Here is a 27,053-nt window from a genome sequence, read left to right as displayed (position 1 = left end):
ATGTCCTTTTACTTTCTCTTTCTATAAATAATATGGAAAAAGTATTGTTTACGTCAACATTTTAGTGTTTTAGGCAGGTTGTTTTAAGGTACAGTGGTTTTCGAAGTGATGTCTGTATGTCAGATACACCTGTCTTCAGACTTTTATGAAATTTGATATATGGAATACAAGGCTTTTTATTATTTGATTTTTAATGGTCATTTTACCCCCAAAAAATCGGAAAAAATAAATTTTCATTCAAACGGCCCGAACGATTTTGATTTAAACGTAAGCGTCATGTTATGGTCCTTATAATTATAAATAAAATGGTACAACCCCATTATTGTAAGAATTTCATTTCAAAAGTTATTGCAATTTAGTGATTTCCCCCTTAAATATCATAGTTACTCATGATAAAGGTTGTTGAAAAGCTAATGGGAGAAAGTATGTGTGTAAGTATGTGTTGTGTCAGATTGCTGAAATTACCGTGTAGCCTACATAACTTAAAATATGGTCACTCAAGAATTCATCACTCTTCAGCATTTCAGATCTAAATATCAAAATAATACGTAGCCTACACACAATTTAAGTACTAGCCGAACAAACTTGGTATTGTCAAACCAAGAAGGTTGTCTAAAACATGAACAACTTACAGATGATATTTTCAAAGACTGTCTCAGGGCTGTATAAGCAAGATAATGTAATCTTTAGAACTTATTAAACTGCAACCTCCATAAGAAACAATCCTCATAACTAAAGTAGAATCTTCATTGTAAGCAAGATTTGTTGGATCAAATTCACGGTTAACTTCTATATTTCACAGGTCAATAATCACGCAAGACATGAGTTAAATTATAACATTTATTAAAAAACACAATTAAGTGTCTAATCCCTCATCATCTTCTCCTTCTGGCGAGCCAACTTCTTCTTGGAGACCTTCTTCTTGGCAGGCTCTTCCTCAGCGGCCTTGGCAACCACCTCCTCCTTCTCTGTGAGGACCACCTCAATGTGGCAAGGTGAGCTCATGTAGGCTACACAACAAAACACCCACATTTTAGTCAACTCTCAACAATCCATGTGTGAGATTAATTAGAAACCACAAACAAACTAAAGAACAAGTCAAAGCTACCAGATATAAACAAATAAAACCACAACTAAGAAATAGTAGAAAACTATTGTGTCATCAGTTTGCACTGTTATCTTTGCCCAATAGGACACAAAGAGCATCCCTCCCAAAAGCCAGTGGGAAACAAATACCTTGGGGTCAATTTAGTGGAAAAAATAATTTTATTTCATCCTTGTACGTTAAGCCGTTTTTCTGTAATCAATTTGAGACATCTTACAAGGGACACCCTGTATATGAATTTGAAGGGATGGTGTTTTTAGCCTCCGGGTACATGAAAATGAAGAACCAAAGTGGTTCCGAGTCTCAGAGGTGTTACCATGGGAGAAAGGTCTATGGGAAAGTTAAATAGGCCTAGAGGACTTAAATACTGGGATCACAAAAAAACCCTCTTAGTTCTATGCTTTATAGAACCCTATTTGATGTGACACAACAGCTCAGCTCTTACTGAAAGAAATATAGTAATACCAAATTTTTTAAGTACCGGTACAACAAATGGGAATACTTACGGTTGATGCGACCGTGGGCACGGTAGGTACGACGACGCAGACAAGGTGCTCTGTTAACCTGGATGTGGTCAATGACCAGACGGTCAACATCCAGTCCCTTGTAGTCAGCGTTTGACTCAGCATTCTTCAGCAGCTGAAGAAGAAACTCAGCTGACTTCTTGGGCCACCTTCCCTGAGTTGTGCCCCACTGTTTAGCCTGTACAAAAAAGAAAGCAAATGTCAATGCAACTTTTTAGTGAGTCGGTAGTGTCACGGACTTCGGGCCCAAGGCAGCGATGTCTTGAGTTTGGATCCTGGTCACTGCCGAAAACATTTAACAATACAGATCACCTTTGTACTGTACCGGCTCACTCCTTGCTTTTCTGTATACGATCCACGCACGGGCGGTTAGTCTATGTGGACGGGCAAATGCAAGGTTAAAAGAGGCCGCCAACCTCTTTGTTTCGTTGGAAGTTAAAACTAACTAGCTATCTATCATGAACTTTATTAAATCAACCACACAAGAGCACAGGAACAACAGCAAAATTAACCAGGGACAAATCACAGGGTGTTTAGTTTATTTTGATTTTAAAATTCAAGACTAATTCCAGATTTTCCGAGACTAATTTTTTCAACAATTAGTTATAAATTGCCATTAGCTGTTTGGGCTATTAACTAACAGCTGTGTCTAAGGAATGTCGGCCTTAGTCACTAACAAGACTACAAGATTGCGCCACCCATCCTACACTTATCTCCATTCATACTTGGCTTAAAATACCTACTTAGTATGGTCGCCATTTCATTGTAAAGTATTAAGTATTAAAGTATTAAGTATGTGTTAACACGTTCGCTACTGAGCGTCGCATATATGCGACGCCGCGGTCATTGCCACAGACCGAGGTATACATTTGAATCTCACACATGGACCGGCTGTCACTTGGATAACAGTACACACAGACCACGGTCGAAAACCTGTAAAACAGTGATAATTTACATCTTAATACGCTACAATCGTGTTTGTAAATAATTTATTCTTATTTTTTTTTTTATAACCTTTTGTAATGTCGCATATTTGCGACGCCCGGTCTACAGGGAGGACAATAGTGAAAACTATCATAGTTTTCTTGAAATAGACCAAACATCGCATATATGTGACGGCTCATTTTTGTTTTTGTTTTGAGGTGAAAGTAAGTTTAAATAAAACAGAATATTCAAGAACAGTTTATAACTGAACAAATATAAAAGCTACATAGGATAATGCAGCATACATACTGCATACATACATACAGTGATGCAGAAAAGTAAAGGCAAGTTTTTCCAACTATCATATGACGTCACCAATCATCATATCCACAGACCAAGCGACGCAGTAGTGCGTCAGACATCTCTGTAGACCACTGCAGGGAATTCAGTGGCTTCAAATAGACCGTTACAAAGATATAAGCATTTTAATAACACTAGAACCCTGACGCAAATATGCGACGGCAGTCTATTTTAATGTGACTAGCCGTTGCATATATGCGACGGCAGTCAATGGGTGGAATCCGGCCGTCGTGTATGTGCGTTGCTGGTCCATGTGAATGCAAAATTTCGTACTATTGCAGTAGCGAACGTGTTAATACCAAAGTGTATTGATTCTCAACTCTTGATACCGATACCAATTTTGTATAGTTTAACCAAATTTTTGAAGTAATTTTGTTAAAATACACCAACTCTTGTTTATTTCTGTGTAGCCGTCATCATTGACTGTATCTCTTGGTCACGGAAACGTCATCGTTATCTCCTGCGGTCTCGGAAACATCCCCTTCGTCGTCTGCGATTGCGGCCAAATTATGAACATTTTTCATAATTGCCCGCGGCTGTGTAGTCATCATAATTGACTCCCGCAATCCTGGAAACATTATCGTCGTCGTCTGCGACAACAGCAAAATCATAAAAATCTTCCGCGGCCGTGTAGCCTAGACATCATCATTGACTGCCGCGGTCTCGGAAACATCACCTTCGTCGTCTGCGATCACGGCCAAATTATGTACATTTTTCATAATTGCTCGCGGCTGTGTAGACATCATAATTGACTCCCGTGATCCCGGAAACGTTATCGTCGTAGTCTGCGATAGCAGTAAAATCATAAAAATCTTCCGCGCCCGTGTAGCCTTGACATCATCATTGACTGTCCCGGTCACAGAAACGTCATCGTCGTCGTCGCGATTGTGGCAAAATCATAAAAATTTTCCACAGCCGTGTAGACATCATTGTCTACCACGGCCAAGGAAACGTCGTCGTCAGTTTAAAATCATGAAAATTCCCGACTTTGATATAAAAATAAAGACTAAATCCCGACTTTTCAAGACCATTTTGAAATGCAATACTAATTCCCGACTTTCCCGACTACTAGACACCCTGAAAATAGTTGTATCCTGAACTTGTGCATTGATCCATGAAGACTCAGCTATACACTTTACGTTAGATACAAACTTCACATTTCATGATTAACATCTAGTTTCTAAGAGGTAAATTAGTTGTTAGACGTCTAATTATGAGTATTAATCTGATTGGGATTTGTTTGTGGGCTTCACTCACCTATAAATTGATTGTCTAGTGACATCCAAAACTTGTCATAAAAAACACATCACACTAGATGGTCCATAGAATCTAGTCCTACATTATACATAACCTGAAAAATTGTCCTGTATCTCCAAGGTAGCAAAACCATTTTTATCCCACTCACAGGTTAAACACTTAACCACAACACCCAGTGGGACATCGTTCGGTTTCTGCAAATGTTTGACCAGCCTTCTTTCTGTGGACAATTAACTTGCCTGGTCTTAAAGTTTTGTGCTCTCCCAGACTGGCCAACTGCCCCACACATAGGCCTAGCTTATGTTACAGCTTTTTATCCCTAAAAAATAGCAAAAGAATTAGGCCTACATAAAGCTTTACAAGTACCTAAGTATTAACAATAAATTACCTGTGCACACCGTCCAACTCCACCGTTAAACCTCCTGAAGGGTACACATTCCTTCTTGTCTGTGACATTCTTCAGGTATCGAACGGCCCTCCTCAATGGCATCTTGCCAATGGCCTTTGCTGTTTCTCGGGTGTTCTGAAATCACATTGATTATAAGCAACCAATGTCTTAGAATCTGTTAACTAATTACAAAATGACAGGTTATCTTGTTTTAACCTATTAACATAGATAAAACATACTCCCTTAGTAGATTTGTCATCCTTATGGAACAGCTGAAGCCAATTTTAATGTTAGTTCTGTACGTCCAACTGTAGGGGTTGTGTTTTGTTTACAATTTGTTTCTTGTTATTTCAGTCATTTAAAAAAACATTTAACCAAATAAAACTATATAATCATAAACAATAACTGGTCTCCTATATATATAACCAAATAGTAAAACAAATAGTAAAGCACAAATCATGAAAATAACCCTAAAATAATAAATTTGGTCTACCCCAGCGATTAGTGTGGACGTACATGAACTAGACACAAAAACAAGCTTCAAAATTTACAATGGGATGAGGAGTCTACTTGTGTTGCTTAGTCTATGCTATTAAGTATATTCTTAAGTTAAACTAGCTGTGTGCCCGTTCTACGCACGGGGATCTTATAGTAGTCAGTTGAAACCTTCTTTTAATATAACATAATTAATAATCTTAATATAATTTATCCTAGATGTTATAGGCCTATCTTAGGAGACACATAGCAGTTCTTCAATAGCCTATATGTCCTTTTATTGAATAAACAGTCCTTTAGGGATAAGATACATTAATGCTGCGCGACAAATTATAAACAGGTTCAAGGTAGGGAGAAATTCCTAGTAAGAGTAAGTTACCCCTATTGTAAAAGTTACATTAGTTATGGAATGGAAAATCTTGTGTTGTCATACGATAATTACAAATTAATTTTGGTAAAGAGGGCTCTAGACCAGGGTTTATGAAGACTTTTAATGGAGCTATGTAACAGCTGGCTAACCTTACTGGGAAAACAGATTTAAATGTAGGCCTAAGTTACAAATAGGAAAATAAAATCTTAGAAGATTCCATTTTTTATGAAGGATTTTACTTAACTTAGAAACCTCCAAAAATTCTATATGTTAGGCCAGGTTTACACCAGCGACACATTTAACTTGCAATGACTAGAATTTGCTGCAGCCTGGTGACACACTAGTTCACTCGAGAGACAAGTCCAATGCCTATACCGCAGGGGTTACATAAATAAATGAGCATCAATAAAGGCAAGTAAGGCCTATACGAGCTGCAGTGTGAAGACCCACTGCATATGTGTGAACGAACGCTCTCATATGGCTACATGTACTGCTTTTGAATATTTCTTAAATACTATTGTTTATTATTTCAATTTGAACTGTCCTAGAATATCTAAGAAAATCAGGCATGATTATAAGAGTAAATTAAAGAATAAATGGTTTGATGAATCTCTCAGGAAAATGCGAGATACTGTTATTTTTCTTGCAGATTTAACAAAAATGCCTAATTTAACAAAGCATGATGATTTAAAGAGAACTCTGTCAGTTTATAGGAAAAAATATAGGACTATGATTAGAGTGGCTAAGATTAATTATAATGAGAAATTTGTTAGCAGTTCAAGGAATACATGTAAGGCTGCTTGGCAAATAGTAAAATCAGAAAGTGGGGATTTTTTCAAACATAATAATACCGTTCCACCTTTTTCAGCAGATGATTTTAATAACCATTACATAGATGTTGGAAAAAAGGTAGTAGAGAAGGCTCATGTTGAGCAAGGTAGGAGTTTGGATTTCTCTAATTTTCTAAATAATGCTAATCGTTCTAGAAATAAATTTTCGTGGAAATTGGTAACAGAGAATGATATGAAAAAAATAATAAGATCTCTTAATCCATCAAACAGTGAAGATGCTTACGGTTTTTCAAACAAAATTGTAAAATTCATAGCTCCTTACATTATGGAACCACTGATTCATCTTGTTAATATGGTGTTTTCTACTTCAACCTTTCCAAATTGCTTAAAAATCAGTAAAACAATCCCTCTTTATAAGAAGGGAGATAAATTTCTTATTTCAAATTATAGACCAATTTCAATGGTTCCAGTGGTATCAAAAATAGTTGAATCCTGTGCTAAAGCCCAGATCTTTGATTTTCTTAACTTAAATAATATTTTAAACAATAACCAATTTGGTTTCAGACCGGGTCGTTCAACTACTTTGGCTATAGAATCGGTGGTGTCTGATATTTTGGATAGTTTTGAATCTGGTGGTTATCTTAGTGTGGCACTTTTAGACCTCAGTAAGGCCTTCGATTCGGTCTTACATACAATTCTTTTGCAGAAATTAGAATTTTATGGAATAATGGAGCACGAACTAAATTTTTTTAAATCATACCTCTGTGGAAGACTACAATTTGTTAATTTAGGAAAAGATAGGTCAAATTTTAAGGAGGTTCTTGCTGGGGTTCCTCAAGGCAGTAACGTAGCCAGGATTTCAAAATAGGGGGGGTCGACCGACCGGGGAGTCCAGGTAAAGGGGGGGTCCGGGAAATTTTTTAAAAATATAGACCCTAAAACGGTCTTTTTTAGCTCTCTTGGCATTGAAAATAATCAACCCCAACGTCAATACAGTATGATTATATAATTCTACATTTAATTTAACAAAAAATATTATATTTAAGACCTGAAGGGGGGGGTCCGGACCCCCAGGACCCCCCCCCTGGCTACGTCACTGCTCAAGGGTCGGTACTGGGTCCGGTTTTGTTTATTCTCTATATTAATGATTTGCCAAACTCCATACCTTGCAAAACAATTTTATATGCTGACGACACAACCTTCATCTCATCAGCTGACAACTTTTACTCTGCAAACCAAAGCATAGAAAACGCCATTGAATTGGGTAAGCTATGGTTTGAAAGTAATTTTCTGGAAATAAATCATGATAAAACAGAAAAAATTTGTTTTACTTTGCGTAATCTTGAAGCAGACAATGCAGTTTCCGTCAAATTACTCGGAATATCCATAGACTCTAAACTCACTTGGGAAATACAAACCAATAATATCATTTCAAAATTGTCAAGAGTATGTTGTTTGATAAGAAAACTTAAAAATTGTGTTTCTAAACCAACACTTCTAATTGTTTATCACAGTTTATTTCACTCACACTTGCTGTATGGCAATATACTGTGGGGTAATAGCTCAGGAGCTCACCGGGTCTTTACATGGCAAAAGAATGCTCTCAGAATTATGTTTGAAATTCCGGATAGGGTTAGTTGCAAAGCATTTTTTGCTGAAAATAAAATCATGACACTCTCTAATATTTTCATTTTTTACAATTTAGTTTCCGTTAAAGAGAATCTGAATAAATTTGTTCCTTGCAACTCAATCCATGGGTATATCACCAGACAATCAAAAGATTTATATATTCCTCAAGCCAGGCTATCAAAATTTATCAAAAGTTATAAATACTTGCAAATAAAACTATTTAATAAACTTCCAATATATTTTAGGAATCAGGAAAGTATTCATTTGTATAGGTCAAAATTATCAGATTGGCTTACAAGTCGTGCTTTTTATTCAGTTGAGGAGTTTTTGCAGAATGTAGATTTTTCAACGCTTAAATGTGAGGCCAAGCAGTCTTGATGATTCTTTGTTCGTGTTATGGTCTTTTCCCTGTTAATTTCAAAGTTTTTATTATTACTGATGCTTTATCCTTTTAAGATTCTTTTAACTTTATTTTAACATTTTCTGTAGAATATTTAATATTTTATATAACATATGTAACAAAACATGTTGACCTTGTCTATTGTAATGTTTATATTACCAAACGACAATAAAGATATATTATTATTATTATTATCAACACAGAGCTTGTGACTAGCTAGCCGCGGAAAGTCGCAACATCCGGCGGTAGTTTGCAACAACATGCTCGATCACCGCTGATGTACGCTTGTGTGAATCCTGTGGTCCCCCTACGTCTGGTCACAGACTAACTTAGCATCTACATGTGTCGCTTGTGTGAACCAGGCCGTAGGTGTTTATTCGTGCATTTTCAAAAAATACGTACCGGTAAATGTCAATTCAACAAGTAAAGGGTTAGCAGCTATCCCCATTTATTCTACAATTCAAAATCATAGCCCAGGGTCTTTCATTGAATAAAAATTTAACTAGAAGCCCAAGAGTAAGTCACACAAAAGACTATCATTGAACTTTATTTAGATCGTTGAACCTTTTCAATTTCTGCCTGCCACTTAGTTGCAGTTAAGGCTGGTAAGTTAGGCTACTTTTAAGGACCACCAAAATTGTTAGAATATTATAGCCTTCAGTAAATTTAGCTTAGAGTAATATGCTTAATTAGCACAAGTGACTTAAGCGATCGTGCAGTTTTGGTTTAAAGAATACACCAAAAAGTTATAACATATTTCTTGATGGCTAAAGCAAAAAAATAGCTACCTGTCATGTCACAAGATTTTAACTTGAGGCTGAAGAGAATTAATAGGGGTCTAAACTTTTAACTTACCTTGAAATGTACCCTGAGGTTGGAGCCACGTGCCTTGCACGATTTAGTGGCATTGTCTGGTTCATGTGAATAGCGCGCCATGATCTGGAAACAAGAGAATTAAACTTAAATTAAGTTATCATAGGCCCAACTTAAGTTACCAGCCTACAAAATTGGGGAACATTGTGGCTAACTTTCTAGATCACTTTCTACTTGTTAGCTTTTTTGGCCATCATTGTGTATACCTAGGTGACCATAAACTTACCGTAGCGTCAGAGGTCGGCTACAGCTAACAAGTTAAAGGTACCTAATGATAATATGGTAGCCTATATTAAGTTACAAACTCATCTCACTAGGCTATAATAGGCTAACGTTGTGATAATGAGAGATAAATTATATTAGAAACCAATTTTAACTAAATAGCCTAAGTTAAGTTAATTTCTATAACAGTTAGGCCTAGCCTATATAAAATTATTTGTTAACACGTTCGCGGCGGCATGGGAGCAATCGCTCCCATACGGAACCCTAATACCATCCTGGTGGGTGCGATCGCTCCCAAGCTGCAATGTGGTTCGAAATGATTTTATTTTAAAGCCAGGATTAGAGCTAAGTTAGAAACTTGAAACCTCGCACAGTACTGTTCAATATTAGTATACTGTATTTTGTTGTGGTGTAGGTTGGTAGTAAATTTCCCCGTAAAATCCCCGTTTGGCAATTTTAAAATCTACTTTTTGTCCCGTCTTTTTCCCTCCATTTGGCAATACAATTCCAATGGGACCGGCTACGTTCCAAGCAGTGCTGCTATCTGTGGGTGTTCAGCGAACTACGTCGACTCTCGTTGTAAAGCAGGACATCCTCGCACGTTATTTGCTATTCGTCAGACCTAAGTAAATTGGAAAGCCAATCACACGCGGCAATCGGGTTTGTTCGGCGCTGAGGGCTGCGCCGTACTGGGGATACGCCCGCCATTTGACGTGCCGCCGCGAACGTGTTAACTTGTTTATTTATCAACAGTAATGCCAATATTAGGCCTACAATATGTTATTTACAAAGTAAGTTGAATAGGGATAACAAAGACTGACAGGATAAAGCAATACTTATAGGCACCCATATTACGTTAACTTATTTATTCATCATTGCCACCAGGATTGATTATTGGGTATTGATTATTATTTAGGATTGGGTTAGTTGCATCGTGTCCGTCACCGCGGTACTTATGGCCGGCCGCGCATTCATTTTTGTAAATAGTTTGTGTCCGTGTTCGTGTGTAGGCTATAACTTATGTTAAATGTACTATGTATAATGACGACGACAAGATGTCACAATATTTTTAAGAGGCAAGAGGCTCGACAATGAAACCTTGATGTTTCGAAACTAGTCGCCATAGACTAATTTTAGGATTGACGACGTAAGGTATGTAACCTATTCATCTTATTGTTAACTTATTGACTTAAATTACTAAAATAGGCCCTAAGTCCTTAAGTGATGAATTAATTTCTAGGACATCCATTCTTTTATATTCGATAATATGTCACGGGTAAGCCTATCTGCAGAACTGTAGGCTAACCCCAGCGGCTATCCCGAACTTACAATGGCACTAGGCTAATTTTATGTCTTCAAACCACAGCAAAGAGCCTGTTAGGCTTCTTCTACTTGGACAAACACCGTATGTGAAAACTTACGCATAGGCCTAGGCCTAAACTAAGTAAGAAACAGGGGTTGGCAAGATAAAAAAGTAGCTTATTCTCAGCGTAGCCTAAGCCACACAGGCACAGTTTCGGGTACAGTCACCCACATATCACGGGGGTACACCCCCGGTCGGGTAAAGTTTCTTAACCCTAGCAGTGGCCAATGTTAGAAGTGGGGAATGGCCAACCCATTTTGGCGATTTTGCAGACCATTTTTTGAAAATTCATAAAAATTCAACCGTACAAGTAAACCTAGCCAACCTCATATTCATTTTGTTCGGAAAGAACAGGAGAATCTAGAAATAGTAATATCATAATGATTTAGACAGTGTATTTTATCGGTAAAGTGAAAAAAATAAAAAAAATTGAATTTTTTTTTTGAAATTTCAAAAGCGGCCTCTGCATTTTTTTTCTACGGATTTTTTTATGGGAAATTCATTATATACATTTTGTAGACAATCTAATTCCCTACATAGAAATATATAGGCCTAACATGTTAGGAAAATATTTTTTTTTATAAGTTTTTGGGGCGAAATATAATGACAAACGGAGAACCGAAAAAATTGAAAACCGTACAGTGTTAGTTTATGTTGTAAAAAGTTCTATAATATATGTGTATACTAATAATGATATATACATGTTTGTAAAGCTAATGAAGTAAGGAATCAAAAAAAGTCATAAAGTTTATGGTAAAAATAATTTTTTACCTATAAACATACGTATATAAAATAATGTTTTTATATTTTAGCGATTTCTCGAGAAAAAAATTCACAGGACTTAGTATACAACTTTTGTACCAAATTTGTTTACTTCAAACCAACATAATAATCTTGTAGTGTATTCAATTACCTACATAAAAATGTATAACATGTTAGAAATATTTTTTTTTTGTAGGTACGTAATAGGGACATAATAATACAATAACCGCAAAACCGCAAATAAGTGTAAACTATAGCCTACAGTGTTTGCTTGTGTTGTGAAACATTATGTAGGCTGATGATATGTAGCCTACATATTTGTAAAGCTAATGAAGTAAGGAATCCAAAAAAGTCATAAGTATGATGGTAAAAAGTTATTTTCACCTATGATTATGTATCAATTTGAGAACGTTTTGAATTTTTTGCGCATTTCCAGAAAATGGAGTGTACAGTATTTAGTAGCCTATATAATTTTTTTACCAAATTTTTTACACCCAAACCAATATAAACATGTTGTAGTGTATTCAGTTACCTTTATAAAAATGTATAACACCTTGGGTAAATCATTATATAGCATATATAGCACCTCTGAATGTCAGAATCGTCATTTTTGAACATGATGCTAACAAAATACAGTAGTAGGCCTATTTAGTATAGGCTATAACTTTTTTACAAAATTTTTTACCCCCAAACAATTATAAACATGTTGTAGTGTATTCATTTACCTTTATAAAAATGTATAACACCTTGGGTATATCATTATATAGGTACAACAATCTCTGAATGTCAGAATCGTCATTTTAGGACATGATGCTAACAAAATACAACCTTTTATGAACACTATTTCACACAATTCAGTAATATTTATGCATGAAGATTACTGTTATACACACACACAACACTTCACTAACACTAACACTACGAAACTAATAACATATTTAGTAATAAATCGCGGATAAAACTATTACGGCAACAACACAAACAAACAATGGCAATACAAGACAGCTGACAGACTGTAGCAGTAATGACTCACTTGTCGTCTACATGCGAGCATACAGAAATAACCCTGAGTGCAGGGCTGCCACTCTCTGAATCTAAATTTCTTCCTCTTCAAAATGATATACTATATGACTAGTAATAATAACTTTCACTGTATATAATTCGTATTTTCCATACTGTCACCAGACGACTGTTGGCCATTTGTTAGAAATTTCTAAAACAGCTGTTTTCATAAAATCGTACCGATTGTGCAATCAATATTTAGTTATAAATATCACTACCACAATGAAGATAAAATCAATGGCTATCCAGTGGTACCACCCGCAATATCCCAAGACGAAAATTACCCGAGCAGGGTAATGCCAAACAAGACGTGTTTTGCCAGTTCCCAAGTGTCGGCTGCAAAAGTCGTACCGCGCCAAAATTTCATTTGATTTCTAATCGTCGTGACATTGTTATATACCTGCTACAGGGTTTGTTTATGTAATCAAATGAAAGTTCAGAATGTGATCTTTCGAATGGTATATATATTATTCTCATCTGAGTTGATTGTAAGTGTTTTTTTTACCGTTAAAAAAATTTCGGCCCATACCGTCACCAGACGACATTGGCCATTCTAAGCATCAACGTCATACCGTCACCAGGCGACGGTTGGCCACTGCTAGGGTTAACTGGGCTATGCTAATATCGATTGAAACTATCGCATGGAAAATATTGATTAATAATCGACATTTTTAAATATATTTATTATCAAATACTATCATAACCTAACCTAACCAACCAAACTTGCTGATGGCGAAAAAATCGCACGAAGGTTTACTAATCGAATCGGTAGTTTCAATCGATATTAGCATAGCCCAGTTAAGAAACTGTACCTCAACGGTCCTCTAACATGGGAAAGTCTACCACTAAAACTTGGGTCTGATATTAGTTAGCCTAGGCCTAGGTGTTAGAATAGAAACGTAAATATGGAGAAACAAATTATGTAGGCCTACTGAACTAACCTATAAATTATAGGGGGTACAGTTTCTTAACTGGGCTATGCTAATATTGATTGAAACTATCGATTCGATTAGTAAACCTTCACTTCATGCGATTTTTTCACTATCAGCAAGTTTGGTTGGTTAGGTTAGGTTATGACAGTTTTATTTTATAATAGCCTAAGTTAGATAATTTAAAAATTTCGATTATTAATCTATATATTTTCAATTCTATAGTTTCAATCAATATTGGCATAGCCCAGTTAAGAAACTGTAAGGTACCTAAGTTGAAGTTTCACCCTTCTAAAATTTAATATTGTAACATACCTGACGTCAGTAACCTAGCCAATAGCCTACAACAATTATATTATTTTAAATTAGATGATTGACAAAAAGTATTATTTACAGGGAATGATGAACGGAAAAATTGTATTTTAATATTTGAAGTCGCGGATATTTTCAGTCAACTTATAAATAAGATGATTTAGGATTAATTTGTTACAATTACTTAACCTAACAGTAACACATACCCTAGTCCGAAGAGAGAGTTACCGGAAAGAGAAAAAGAATAATGAGATATTCATTTTTTCAATATGAATGCCTGCTTCCGCATTTTTCCATAGAGTTTTCATGATGGTTCCGACAACTATTATATAAACAACGTTGAGCACCCGGTTCAAACCACGGCCGCCTTAACTCCGGCGATTGAAACTATGAAATATAGATTGACTTTCAATAGTGCAGTGCCACTAGACTTATCATAATACTAGGCGAAACCCGACGAAATCGACAATTACTTTCAAGGCTTATGCTAATTCATTTAACTGCGATAAATTGAGTGAAATTATACATATTTTGAGCATTTAGCATTGTTTAAAGATCAATAAGTGTAAAAACAATAACGATATTAATTGCGTTAGTTACCAAATATGGTTGATCATTCAACGAATAAAATATTTCCCATACTTTGGAAGAACCTTTAAATAGTATTAAAATCGTATTGGTGGATCTTCTTTTAGTTAAAATCTTCCCCGATTTCATCAGTGTAATAAAGATTAATCTATGATTTTATTTGAGAGAAAATATCTGCTTGTTGAGGAGACACGTTCCAACCTAAAAGGGAGGTCCATCCGTCACAGTGTAAGTTTGATTTTTCCTTCGTCACGTCGCATCAGTTTATATCGTACTTCTGTGCCAATGAATTACCCTCTAGTATAGTTTTAAGAAATTGGTTGTCGATATCGTATTTCTGTGCCAATGAATTACCCTCTAGTATAATTTTGAGAAATCGGTTGTGGTGTTAATGTTAAAGCTAAAAGACACTTCTGCACTTACAACCGAAGATTTTTCCAATGATTGAAAACATGTATGACAATAATCTCACGGACCTATGATGATCTGTCTAGAATAATATGATAAAATATAGCCAAAAGTGGTGAAAAAGGCAGACACCAACCCGTACAATAGATATAAGATAGTTCAATAAGAAATAATTGTTAAATAAGAGTTACTGTGATAAAAGGATTTCCACTGATTTCGTAATGGAACGTTATGTTGCAAAATATGACATGATACAGAAGGAAATCAATTTTGAAATCAGAAAATAACATTTCAAATACTTCTTTTGGACAATTCAGTAACTCCCAATAAATGTGTGTTGTTTAAAATACAATTCAAAAATTAACAGCTGTTTCATTAAAAAGTATTATCCACATGGAAAAAATGTAAACAAATCTGTAGAGGGATCTTTAAGGGCTTCTGGGACAGAGCCCTAACGGGATTCACTTAGTTTTTCTTTTGGTAACTCATCTAGAGACCAAGGTCTTTCTTTGGACACCTCTACCAAGTTTCTACGCCCAGTCGTTCTCTCAAATTAATGGAGACAAATTTTCCAATTAAATATTTAGATTCCCCCATGTTAATCTTATGGGTGAAAATCCAACTTTGATGGTAGATCCTGCCCAAACTAATAAAGATTTCAAAAACGAAAAAGACTTTGCAAAACTACAGATCAGGGCCATTCATTTGACACTTTAATCATCAAAATCGGTCCAAAAATGAGGGAGGAGTTCTGTTTACAAAAATCGGCTTAGCGTATTATATATATAGATTGTGAAATTTAAAGCGTATGTTTATCAATATTTCATGTTAGTGAAGTTCAAGTAACGTTTCAGTAGCCTATGGATTAGACAATAGCCTAATTTGTGTGTGCTTCTGCATAGCCACCTTTCCGTGTCGGCTGGATCACGGCCACCTTTATCTGCCAATGATCATTAGACAAGACGATAAAAGACTCAGCAATCATCATCTTAATTAAACATGTAAGAGTGACAAAACTTCCATTTTTGAACAAGACAATTGCTGCTATAATTATTTAAAAAAAGAATTAATTTTATAAACTTTTGAGGAACTTTATGGATTGAGAGCTGTATTTGCATCATGGAAATTTAATAACGAAAAATCAAAGGATTTGTTTTATTCGTTCTTATAAAACACAGGTTTAAGGGTTACATAATAATAATAATAATAATAATAATATAACAATTTTAAAAATTAATACATTTTTAATAACGTAAATAAAATCATTAAACCTTTGGGCCATTTTTAAAAAGAGTTTGTGTGCCTCGTGTTAAGACTGATTGTAGGATGCCATTGGCACTTTTAGCAATGCGTGGGAAAGGGTGGCAAATTTTAGGACTTGCCCCTCCCCCCCCCCTAGAAAAGTGTGCAGCTGCGGCCTGCCGAGGTCGCTGGAGACGATTAGCAACAGTTTCGCCGAGACTCCAAGACACGCTTACGCTGTCGTGGGAGACGATTACCAATGTCGCGAAGAGCGCAAAAAGTTATGTTCCTCCCGAAATCCGACCTTTTGGCCGTTCCGATTCCGGCCCGGTCCAGTCATGATCGGACATATGAGAGGTTCTCTAGGTGGATTTGCAAGGTCGTGTGTTGAGGGGTTGGTCTATGAGGTACATGCCTAGGGAAGTTGAATTTGTTGCTGATTTTATCAATGATTCTCCAGATTCAGATTGTATACTAGTGAATTTATCAGTTTAAGTTTTTTTAATGTTAATTTTGAGGTCCAGGTTTACATCTTTCTATGGATTGTTCTTTTGCTTCGTTGTTTCATTTATGTTTTTTGCTTCTTGGCCACTTTTTAAGGAAAGACAATGGTTGTGTCGTCTGCGAAGATAATGCCTTACGATGATCACAGACTTTTGAATGATTCTGTTTTTGGCCAAATGCCAATGGGTGTCAGTCATGGAACTCACCCTAAAATCTTCACCTAGATTTATACCTCACAAACTTGTTAAAGAAAGTGTCTAACAGGGTTACGTTACAAAAGGGGTATGGAGGGAGAGAAGAGGGATGAGTTTATCATGACAAAACAAGCGCATTACGTAATATTCGGATGGCCCCTACAATTAATTGATCGTACATGTTCCTATCGAGGGATATTATCAACACTATCGGCAGCCACTTTAGATTTAATATCGTTATCGTTATTGTCACGTAATCACTCGACATCACTGAGCTATAATTCTAACTGGAGGTAGCACTGAATGTCAAAGATGCGTGTCGCCAGCCGCCATGTTTGCGTGAGTCTGGTGTCATAAGAAGCCATATTATTGCTATAACTATTATTAAACTTGGCTTAAAATACCTACTTTGTATGGTCACCATTTCAAAGAAAATTATTAAAGTATTAAAAGTATTCAAGTATGACAAAAATACTCACTGCTATACCAACCTAGTTATAAGAAGCCATGTTATTGCTATGGTAAGAAAACTTACTGCTATACCAACCTAACAAAATCAGCGACTCGCTTTTGACAGACTTATGCCATGGCAGTGCTACCTCCAGTTATAATTTTAGCTCAGTGCTCGACATGCGATACCAAACCAACTCACTTGGTTTAAAAATTGGTTCTTCCCATTTTTTTTACCCTAAAAACAAAAAAAAAATTCAAATTCTTACCAAACCATATTGTAGATCTAAAATAACAAATAATTTAGTATTTTGAAGCGTTACTGAGCCTAATGGTTGCAAAGAAAATTAAAAATAGTGTAAATTTAAAATTCCCATGTTATTCTTATGGAGAATAAGTAAACTGTTGTAGTTTGCTTGTTTATGAACATATTTTGATCAAATTTGGAAAATGCATTTATTTCATACTAAACTATTAACATTAAAAATAAAAACACTTCTTTACCCTCCCTGATGCAGCAAACCTAAGTAATTGTTAAACTAATACTATTTAAATAGGGAATAAATGTGATATTTTTAAGGAGACATTTTAAAGTAAATTCAATCAGGCAAATGGAAATTCGCTTAGTCTGCAGGTCTGCTGTGGCGGGGGCATTGGTTACTTCGGTTACTTTTACTGGTCACTACTTCACTTCACTTCACACTTCATATCACTCACTTCCATCCCCACCCCATCCACTTGTTGGTTTGGCTCTTGGTTGTGTTGTGTTTACTGTTTCACTGTTTGTTTAGTGTTTGTTAGGTTAGGAGGTTGGAGACCGGGAATTGTTATCAACGCCTTATCTTTTGTTAATGAAATTATTGTTTGTAATTTTAAGTACATTATCTCAATGCTTTTTACTCGAGCAGGTTTCATAAATCGCCATACTCAGCTAAGTAAGAGTTTATTTTTTCTGAAATTATCACCTATATTTTGCACAATGAGTTTAGCGAGATATCAACATAACCTCATTGCAGTTTGTCAAATGAGTGCTAAAAACAACAAAGATGATAATTTTAAAGTTAGCAAAGATTTAATCCACAATGCAGCTGCAGCTGGTGCTAAGGTAAGATATTCTTGCTACTATATGCTAACACCACATTAAGGAACAAACACTTGTTTCTAACAAGGAATTGGCTTGTAGAAAACTTTTCGCCCATCATAAGATCGAATATCTATCATCAGGGGTACAGTTTTTGGGTACACTTCCATATCTGTTGGCACAAACAGCCAAATGAAAATATCGATGGATATATCGGTTATTCGATATATCATTTGGTTAGTTAGGTAAGGTTAACCTAACCTAACCAACCAAACGATATATCGAATTAAACAATCGAATAATCAATATTACTCATTCGGTTGTTTGTGCCAACAGATATGGAAGTACCCCAGTTTTTTAACTGGGCTATGTTAATATCCATTGAAACTATCGATTCGATTAGTAAACCTTCATGCGATAGTTTCAATCGATATTAGCATAAGTTAGCCCAGTTAGGAAACTGTACCTACCCATAATTAGCTCTTGAAAAAAAGTTTTTTAACTCCTGTCAGTACGCAGTTTTCCTGATAGGAGGTTGATATCATCCCTCTTTAACTTAAATCCTTAAACAGGTTATTGCCACTGTATTTTCATCTGGCTTGCAGCGATGGTCTCACCCAGTACTCTCTCGGTCTCCGCTGTGTTGATAGGATTAGAATTACTCTTAACTCATATATTTGTTGTTCTTCAAACTACCATAGATGATTTAATTAGGCCTATTCATCTATGCTATTACTCTTCACTCGTATATTCCTTGCTCTTAAGTATTTTCTGTAAATTTATAGGTAATTTTTCTTCCTGAGGCGTTTGATTTTGTTGGGGAGAGCAAAGAAGAAACTTTTAACCTAGCAGAACCCTTAGAAGGACCACTACTTAACAGTTACAAACAACTAGCAAGAAACTGTAAAGTTTGGTTATCACTTGGTGGGATGCATGTCAAGGTAAGTTAATGCGTCCTATACTATCACTTAATATTATAGGCCTAGATATCGGTAATCAAAACATAAAATTGGGATATTTACCTTAAGACACCTTCAACAATTTACTTTGTTACTGGTATGTGAGATGTTTACCATTTATAGGAGTATTGTACTACAAAACTATGTCAATTTTTCTATTCTTGAGTATTAGAAGTGACTAGGCGAAACCCGTCGAAATCGACGGTTACTTTGAAGGCTTACGTTAATTCATCCAACTGCGATAAATTGGGTGAAATATACATATTTTGAGGATTTAGCATTGTTTAAAGAGTAATAAGTGTAAAAACAATAATGATATTAATTGCGTTGAATGAAATTAAATTGAATGAAATTACTTCAGTGATTTCATCAGTGTAATATGGTTTTATTTCAAAAGAAAATATTTTTTTGGGAAGATATATTCTAACTTCAAAGGAGGGTATATCCGTTACAGTGTAAGTTTGATTTTTCCTTTGTCACGACGCGTGTCTCGTCAGTTCATATCGTACTTATGTGTCAATGAATAACCCTCTAGCATAGTTTTGAGAAATTGATTGTGGGGTTACTGTTAAAGCTGGAATTCCTTGCCATGGGGGATGTTAGTTAGTTGTCTCAGCCTTATCAATAACATAAAGTTGTCAATATAATCTTTCTACGGAATGTTAGGTGTAGTAAAATACTTAAAAAAAGTGAAGTTGGCTTTTATTCTTGAACTGTTAGGGACCTCCTGGTTCATATGGTCTTGCAGCTTCATTGGCAACAAATAATGCAAATGACATAGCAATGGGACATTTCCAAAAAGCAAAAATACTGTAAATTGGCTGTTACGCATATATTGACGTTTACATACCTATTGTTAATCAACGTATCTTATAAATGATTATGTGATCTAGCTTGAAAGGAACACGTATGACCTTTCTGTCATGACAGTAGCTGCTTAAATAGTATTTTCTCTTTGTACCATATTTTACAGCCAAAATGTCGTGTTATTTTCAATAATGTTACCAACCCAGTGCACCAAAGTCCTTAATATAGGAAAGTGCAAATAATTTTATTTATTTATTTATACGGTAAACACCATTTTTACAGTCAATAATACATGAGATTCAAGTTACAAGATAAATATTTATAAATATATATAAGCCAGATACAGATTCATCTTGCTAAGTAATTTGTCAAGATAGGTACCATTTTAGGCAAGGTTTCTATGTTTGAATTTTATTAGACACGATAAGAGCAGATATTTCTACATAAATAATTGGTATGTGTAGAATAATATGATAAAGTGTAGGCAAAAGGGGTGGTGAAAAAGGCAGACACCAACCCGTACAATAGATATAAGATAGTTCAATGAGAAATTATTTAAGAATTGCTGATAAAAGGATTTTCCACTGATTTCGTAATGGAATGTTATACTGTATTGCAAAACATGACATGATAAAGAAGCAAAATCAATTTTAAAATCAGAAAATAACATTGCAAATACTTATTTGGTAGAATTCAGTAACTCCAAATAAATGTGTGTTGTTTAAAATACAATTTAAATAGCTTATTCCCAATGGGAATTCCCTAATAAAAATGAACAGCTGTTTCATTAAAAAGTATTATTCATATGACCAAAATGTAAACTCTGTGGAGGGATCTTTAAAGGCTTCTGGGGCAGAGTCCTAAGGAATTTTGCTTACTTTTTCTTTTGATAACTCATCTACAGACCAAGACCTTTCTTTGGACACCTCTACCAAGTTTCTGCACCCAGCCGTTCTCTCAAATTAGTGGGGACAAAGTTTCGAATTGAATATTTAGATTACCCCATGTTAATCTTATGGGAGAAACTCCAACTTTGATGGCCTGTGGGGCAAAGCCCGGGGATTTTTATTACAGGAATTGCTGAAAGGGGGCGTCTACACAAAAAATACTTTATTTTGATACGTCGTTTGTAAAAATCCGTCCATTATTAACGGAGGAGTAGTGTTTTGTAGAAATCGCCTTCACAACCTTATTAAGGATTAAATATTGTGTATAATGAAGCCTATCTCATGTAACATGATGAAATCTCGGAATTAGTAAATTTTAACTCAGGAATAGGTAGGGTACTTTAAGAGACTGGTCTACTTGATATTGTATGCCAAGCACATGGTAGCCTATTCAGATACTTTCCATGCTTGATCTGTCTGCAGAAAATTCAGATTAAATTTTCTTTTATCAAGGTATGATGTATGGAATATGTAATAACTTTAATTTTATATGATTTTTTTTAGAAAGATGGGACTCAGTTGCTGACAAATACCCACTTTATGATAAACGATAAAGGGGACATCGTAGCAGCTTACGACAAAGTGCATCTGTTTGACGTCGACATTCCTGAAAAGAAGATAAGACTTAAAGAATCTGATATGATCCAACGAGGTGAAAATATACTACCACCTATTGAATCACCCGTAGGAAAAATCGGACTAGCAATAGTATCCTTTTAGATGCTGTAACACAAAAAAAGGAAACTTTCAATTTAACTACCGGTATCCAATAAAATCCAAGGGTTAAGGCAAACAATAAACATATTATTTTGAATCATAAAAATTTGCAGAACACCTAAAAACTGTTAATTTTTTAGCTAGGCCTACCGTCTCTCTGTGTCTAGATAATTTCTTTAAGACAAACATTACTGTACAATTTTATGCTGTAACACGAGAGTGTACAGTTAGTGCAACTCTTCAATACTGCATTCATTCATGCATTCTTGGTTGATTTGTTGTATTAAAAATCAAAACCTTAAAGCTTTAGTGTGACATTGGAGGTCGTTAATTTCCCTTCTAATCTTGCCTTGAGAATGCTGACAACCTATTACCAAAATCATAAGCGAATTTAAACTTTGTTTTTCAATTTCCATCTTTGTTCATATACATTTATCTCATGAGGTTACACATATTTCACTGTGCTCTTACTGTGTTGTTCCTTAATGTACACAGTGCTATGATTTAAGGTTTCCAGAGTTGAGTTTAACTCAAACTGCTCTGGGGGCTCAAATCCTGACATTCCCATCAGCATTTACATTTGCCACTGGCTCCGTCCACTGGGAGGTTCTCCTGCGAAGTAGAGCCATTGAGAATCAGTGTTTCGTTGTTGCCGCAGCTCAGACTGGCGTGCACAACAAGAAACGTTCGTCTTGGGGTCATGCTATGGTAACAAAAATAAACTGTATCAGAAAACTGACACATACATTTTCTATGTGTCCAATTAATTGTTGTGGGTAAGCGGAGGTAGTGAGCTTATTATATCATGAGCTTTTATGGGAATAATCTTGTCCTCTTTATTGCTTAATTGCTTTTGAACCGTTTATGGTTATCTATGGTAATCTAGTGTTTATGGTTGGGCCAGTCTTTGACTATTACAGTATTACGTCAATACTACAGTAGGTCTATAACATTCTGTATTTAACTAAAATTGCCAGAGCCAGTTTTGTAAAAATAAGACTTTTCTGTTATTTTATGGGCTTTTTGTAGAGAAAGCATTGTTATAAATAAAAACTTTCAGAAAAAAACTTATGAAGATGCATGCTATAGATTAGTATTCACTTGCTAAATTTCATCCAAATAAGACCACAGGTAGTCTGTATATCTGTAAATATCCACACTTAAAGACACATACATACAGACACACATTAGGATGGTGTATAAAAATTCAAGTTGTGAAATTAAAGTTGCTATAGTTCAGAAAAATTGCAATTGGTAGGCTAAGTTACATAAGAACACACATGCAAATACAGCTATCACTTTGAAAGTTTTTTGTTCAAGGGGATCTAAAACGAATATTTAATCCTCAAACGCAAACTCAATAAATTTGACAATAACTATGATTTTACCATATCCAGTTCTATGTATAGGGAGAGGAAGAAAAACTAAAAATGTATTTGTTTTAATCGGGTTTTCTTTTTCCTGATGGCTACATGCCAAAAAAAGGTGTTACAAAAGTGTTTTGACAATGATTCATTAAGAACTGAAAAACATTATTTGTGACAGAGGCTTGACGTAAACTGAAAATAATAGTGTAATTGTTCTTTTGAAATTTTAAGAAAAATTTGCACTTTACTGATTGATTCCCGAAAAGCTTAAATAGTACTAATTACCTTTGAACCAAAAGGTTTGTCGGTTTGGCGGTTTCTTAAATCAAACTGCTATATTTGACAATCAATATAAAGCTTTGATACAAACATTTAGCACCAATTTAGAGTAAAATTTATCTTATTTTATAATTTCACCATGTAAAATGAAACATGTAGATTAAATATCTATTCAATTTTAATCAAACAAGATCGTTTCAAACTGGACCCAGATACCATTGCCATTTAATAAACCTACTGAACACAAATGATCGTTAGATATTAACAAGACAAGAACATTCATTTGGACAGATTCATCACCAGAAATGTATAATATCCAAGGGCGTAGAAAAACACAACAAAAATAAAACAAATGTAAAATGCTATTTTATTATTATTATGATTTCAACCGATTTCTCGTCGTTGCAGGTGGTTGACCCGTCAGGAACTGTGATAGCCCAATGTTCAGAAGGCACTGGGTTTGCATTGGCCGACATTGATCTTCAGTCGTTACGCAACGTGAGGATATCCATGCCTGTCTGGACCCATAGGAGATACGACTTGTACCCGTCCATGGTCCAGACATCCTCCCAGGACCCGGACGCTTCCCCCCACTACCAGTTTGGACAAGTCCAAGTTCCTGCGGCTGGAGTGTTTTATAAGACGAGATTGTCATTTGCCTTCACTAACAAGAAATGTGTTGTTCCCGGCCGTATCCTTTATAAGTTGCGGTGTTTTCTATGTTTTATTACCTTTTTTTTAACTAGGCAGAATTGTTTACTTTTTTTATAAAATCTCCAAAGTTTTTGAAAAAGAATTGCACTTTGAATATTAAATAGATAAATTATTGGGATAGCAACAATTTCTCTCTGACCATTTCCATCTTAATAGGTTTGAGGTTGCTGACCTGTTTGTTGAGACTTTTTACTGTTTATAGCAACAGTAATTTTTCATCTGTCACTAATGCGACCAACAGATCATATTAAATTTGTAACTAATATATTGTTCAAAGGGGATTTTTGTTACTTTTGCTTACATTTGTGTGTAAACAAACCACTATTTTTGAAGAATTTAATTTCATCACTGCCACAAATTATAATTTTATTCAAGCAAATTCCCCTGATTAGTGAAATTTTTATTGTATTTTTAATGTGAGGCCTTCTAGTGAAGTACTTTAAATGAATTTTGTCATTTTGCAATCAATGGGAAAAAGGTTGGTAGGGTACTGGACTAGCCTATATACAATACTCCCCTAAAACTTTTAATTCCTTCTGCATTCAAAACTATTATTCTGACTGATGTAGGGGGAAACTCATATCATTATCTGCATTTTTAGACACTGATAAATGTTTTTTGTTCAAACTATATTTTTCTTACACCCGATAACAATCTAGTTCTTTGATTTTAAAATATTTAAAACCTCTATCATCTAAAACCTATTGATCGCATTTTCTGTAAGTGCAAAGCATTGGAGCTAAACACCAACCCTTTCTGAAGAATGATGATTTGTTTTATATCAAGAGTAAGTAAATTAATTCTCCAAAATATGTCTATTTCCTACAGAAATTTGTACATCTTGGCTTCTCTAAACTTTATAAAAATCCATAATGGTTTTTTTTTATCCAAATTATTTTTGATATCCGACTATCCAAACCATTTGATTACCCAAACCACCAGCCAGAAACTTTCCTAAACACAATGTTTCAGATGTTCTTGTAGCACCTCTGAGGCCAGTTACAAGGATGGACGATCTGACTCAGTCGGAAGTTGCTGATCTTTTCCAAACTGTACAAAAAGTTGAAACTGTGTTGGAAAAAGTCCACAACACCACGTCATCAACTCTAACTGTCCAAGATGGTCCACTCGCTGGCCAGACAATAAAGGTAAATAAAACTAAAAAAAATTGTTTGGTCCTACTTTGGATCAATTAAGTCTCATATTAGACACTAAATATCTCAAGACAAAGCAAACTATTCATTTTTATCAGTATTTATAAACATAGTATATATATATAAAAAAATGTATTTAGCCTAGAAAGAAAGAGACAACTTGTATAAGGACAATTTTATCCATGCCGAAGCACCTGTATGTACATACATCCTGTAATATTCAGTACACTTTGGGCAAATAAATATCATTCATTCATTCATTCATTCAGTCAGTCATTCATTCATTCACTCTTCATCTGGAGAGAAATAAATCAAAACAGTTGAGCCAAATGAAGGGATGTAGTGATATCTTAATTCTTATTCTGTGGGGTAATTAGAGAGAGGAATGGGAGGGCAGACACCTCCTCTAAATTGTAGAGGGATATATTGATACATAATTATTCACAACACAACCTCATGCCTTCAGTCCGTGGTTTGATTGAAATTATTTTCATTACTTTTTCCTTTAAAACACTGGACAATTCTGTAGAGTGTACAATGTACATTAATGTAATTTTAACTTATGTTTCTTTTCTTCTCTAACTAATATTTTTTAACAAATTTTGAATTGTCTTTCAATTATTTTCCAGCACGTTCATGTGCATGTACTGCCTCGCAAAGAAGGGGATTTCCCAGAAAACGACCAAATCTATCACGAGTTACAAACGCATGACAAGGAAGAACCTGACAAGAAATGGAGAACTGAGGAAGAAATGGCTGCTGAAGCAGATATTCTGCGGAAATACTTTTACTAAGTATGATCTAGTAACCAAAGTGATGTAGACATTTTGGGCAGGGTGATACTAGAATATTTGTAGGCAATATTCACATTACTAATATCAGCCCTCTCTCAGGCATAGTCTCATACTTGCTTAGGGGGATCGGAATCAAATCCAGATACAGTAGTCTAGTCTTGCAGTGGAATAAGTCCAGCTGGGGCAAAGTCGGAAAACAAAAGAAACGAGAAAATATCAAAGAAATTTGGATGATAGAAAATCAGATAATCAATATCAAGATGTGTTTTTAGTAATGTTATGATCCACAGACAAGCAAGATACACAGGATACACTCAATAGTACACTTAAGTAGTGTCTAGCCCCAGTCACTTGTGTCTACTTCAAATTCACCCCATCCGCTCTTCTTTGTCCCCTCACCATCACATACTACAGCGCTCACTCTGTAGGAAGAGCCTGTGCGCTACAACTGCTGTTGTAAACAATAGCCGTTCTGGCTCTTCCTGGCTCGGTACTAGTATATTTACGCCCCACCAAATCTATGGTTCCTCTGTATATCTTACTTCTCTGTGTACTTACTTTCAGTCAAATCAAGATATGGGGGAAAAATACAGTGGGAATTTCCAAACCATGTTTGTGCCTAAGTATAAATCTATTATCAACATTTGTGTCATTGTACAGTTGTAAATAAAGTATTGTATTTTCGTACAGTCTTTTATATAATAACAACCTCTTGTCAAATTTCCCATAGAGGGAATAAGCTTTTACTGTAGGTGTCATGGTAAGACCTGAACTCGGGCCCGATTTACGTTTTCATTTTGAGGTTCCCAGAGGCCAAAAATACCCCTGTTCAAAGTTTTATATATATATTTACTATATTATTAACTGATTGAAATATTAATATAACCTTTTTTTCACCCGTCGGGAGGGGGGACCCTATACTAATTCCATATGACTTGGTTACTATAAATATTTAAATAACAACCCAGGAGACGCACAGGCAGCACTTGCCTATGTCTGCTGTATTTCATATAATCAATTGAATTAGTTTATACAGAACTGTTCTTTTTTATTCTTAGTCTTAGTTTTTTTGTAATTATATT

The 27,053-nt window shown here is 35.2% G+C and overlaps 2 protein-coding genes across 3 annotated transcripts; one reads left to right on the top strand and one right to left on the bottom strand.

The window, feature by feature from the left end:
- Positions 1 to 822: 822 nt before the first annotated feature.
- LOC129004199 (60S ribosomal protein L17) lies at positions 823 to 14,064 on the bottom strand. Of its 2 annotated transcripts, none has more exons than XM_054432673.1 (5): positions 13,973 to 14,064; positions 9,099 to 9,182; positions 4,559 to 4,693; positions 1,612 to 1,807; positions 823 to 1,010 (listed from the first exon to the last, which is right to left on the bottom strand). In XM_054432673.1, exons 2-5 carry the CDS (start codon positions 9,177 to 9,179, stop codon positions 865 to 867), a joined length of 558 nt encoding a protein of 185 aa, XP_054288648.1. In that variant the 5' UTR covers positions 9,180 to 9,182; positions 13,973 to 14,064; the 3' UTR covers positions 823 to 864. The 2 variants fall into 2 exon arrangements, with proteins under 2 accessions (XP_054288648.1, XP_054288649.1); XM_054432674.1 differs by lacking the exon at positions 13,973 to 14,064 and adding an exon at positions 13,770 to 13,904.
- Positions 14,065 to 17,943: 3,879 nt separating this feature from the next.
- LOC129002541 (nitrilase and fragile histidine triad fusion protein NitFhit) lies at positions 17,944 to 26,658 on the top strand. The gene is made up of 7 exons (XM_054430419.1): positions 17,944 to 18,257; positions 19,019 to 19,174; positions 21,451 to 21,654; positions 22,159 to 22,371; positions 23,718 to 24,000; positions 24,996 to 25,171; positions 25,807 to 26,658. The coding sequence occupies exons 1-7, from the start codon at positions 18,042 to 18,044 to the stop codon at positions 25,969 to 25,971; spliced, it is 1,413 nt and encodes a 470-aa protein (XP_054286394.1). The 5' UTR covers positions 17,944 to 18,041; the 3' UTR covers positions 25,972 to 26,658.
- The last annotated feature ends 395 nt before the right edge of the window (positions 26,659 to 27,053 follow it).

The sequence above is a fragment of the Macrosteles quadrilineatus genome, unplaced genomic scaffold, assembly GCF_028750875.1.
Source record: "Macrosteles quadrilineatus isolate MER2022 unplaced genomic scaffold, UCM_ALF_1.0 Scaffold_9__3_contigs__length_116548681, whole genome shotgun sequence".
Classification (NCBI taxonomy): domain Eukaryota; kingdom Metazoa; phylum Arthropoda; class Insecta; order Hemiptera; family Cicadellidae; genus Macrosteles; species Macrosteles quadrilineatus.
The sequence above is the reverse complement of the archived record's forward strand: the minus strand, read 5'-3'. Positions and strand labels throughout refer to the sequence as shown.

What these genes read in the sequence shown, in the direction of transcription:
- LOC129004199 (XM_054432673.1), bottom strand. Translation starts at nt 9,179, where the DNA reads ATGGCGCGCTATTCACATGAACCAGACAATGCCACTAAATCGTGCAAG. An exon ending in GAGTTGGACGGTGTGCACAG is followed by an intron (nt 1,808 to 4,558) that starts GTAATTTATTGT and finishes TTTTTTGTACAG; the next exon opens with GCTAAACAGTGGGGCACAAC. An exon ending in TGCCCACGGTCGCATCAACC is followed by an intron (nt 1,011 to 1,611) that starts GTAAGTATTCCC and finishes TTTGTTGTGTAG; the next exon opens with CCTACATGAGCTCACCTTGC.
- LOC129002541 (XM_054430419.1), top strand. Translation starts at nt 18,042, where the DNA reads ATGCTTTTTACTCGAGCAGGTTTCATAAATCGCCATACTCAGCTAAGT. An exon ending in CAGCTGCAGCTGGTGCTAAG is followed by an intron (nt 18,258 to 19,018) that starts GTAAGATATTCT and finishes GTAAATTTATAG; the next exon opens with GTAATTTTTCTTCCTGAGGC. An exon ending in CGTCTTGGGGTCATGCTATG is followed by an intron (nt 22,372 to 23,717) that starts GTAACAAAAATA and finishes TCGTCGTTGCAG; the next exon opens with GTGGTTGACCCGTCAGGAAC.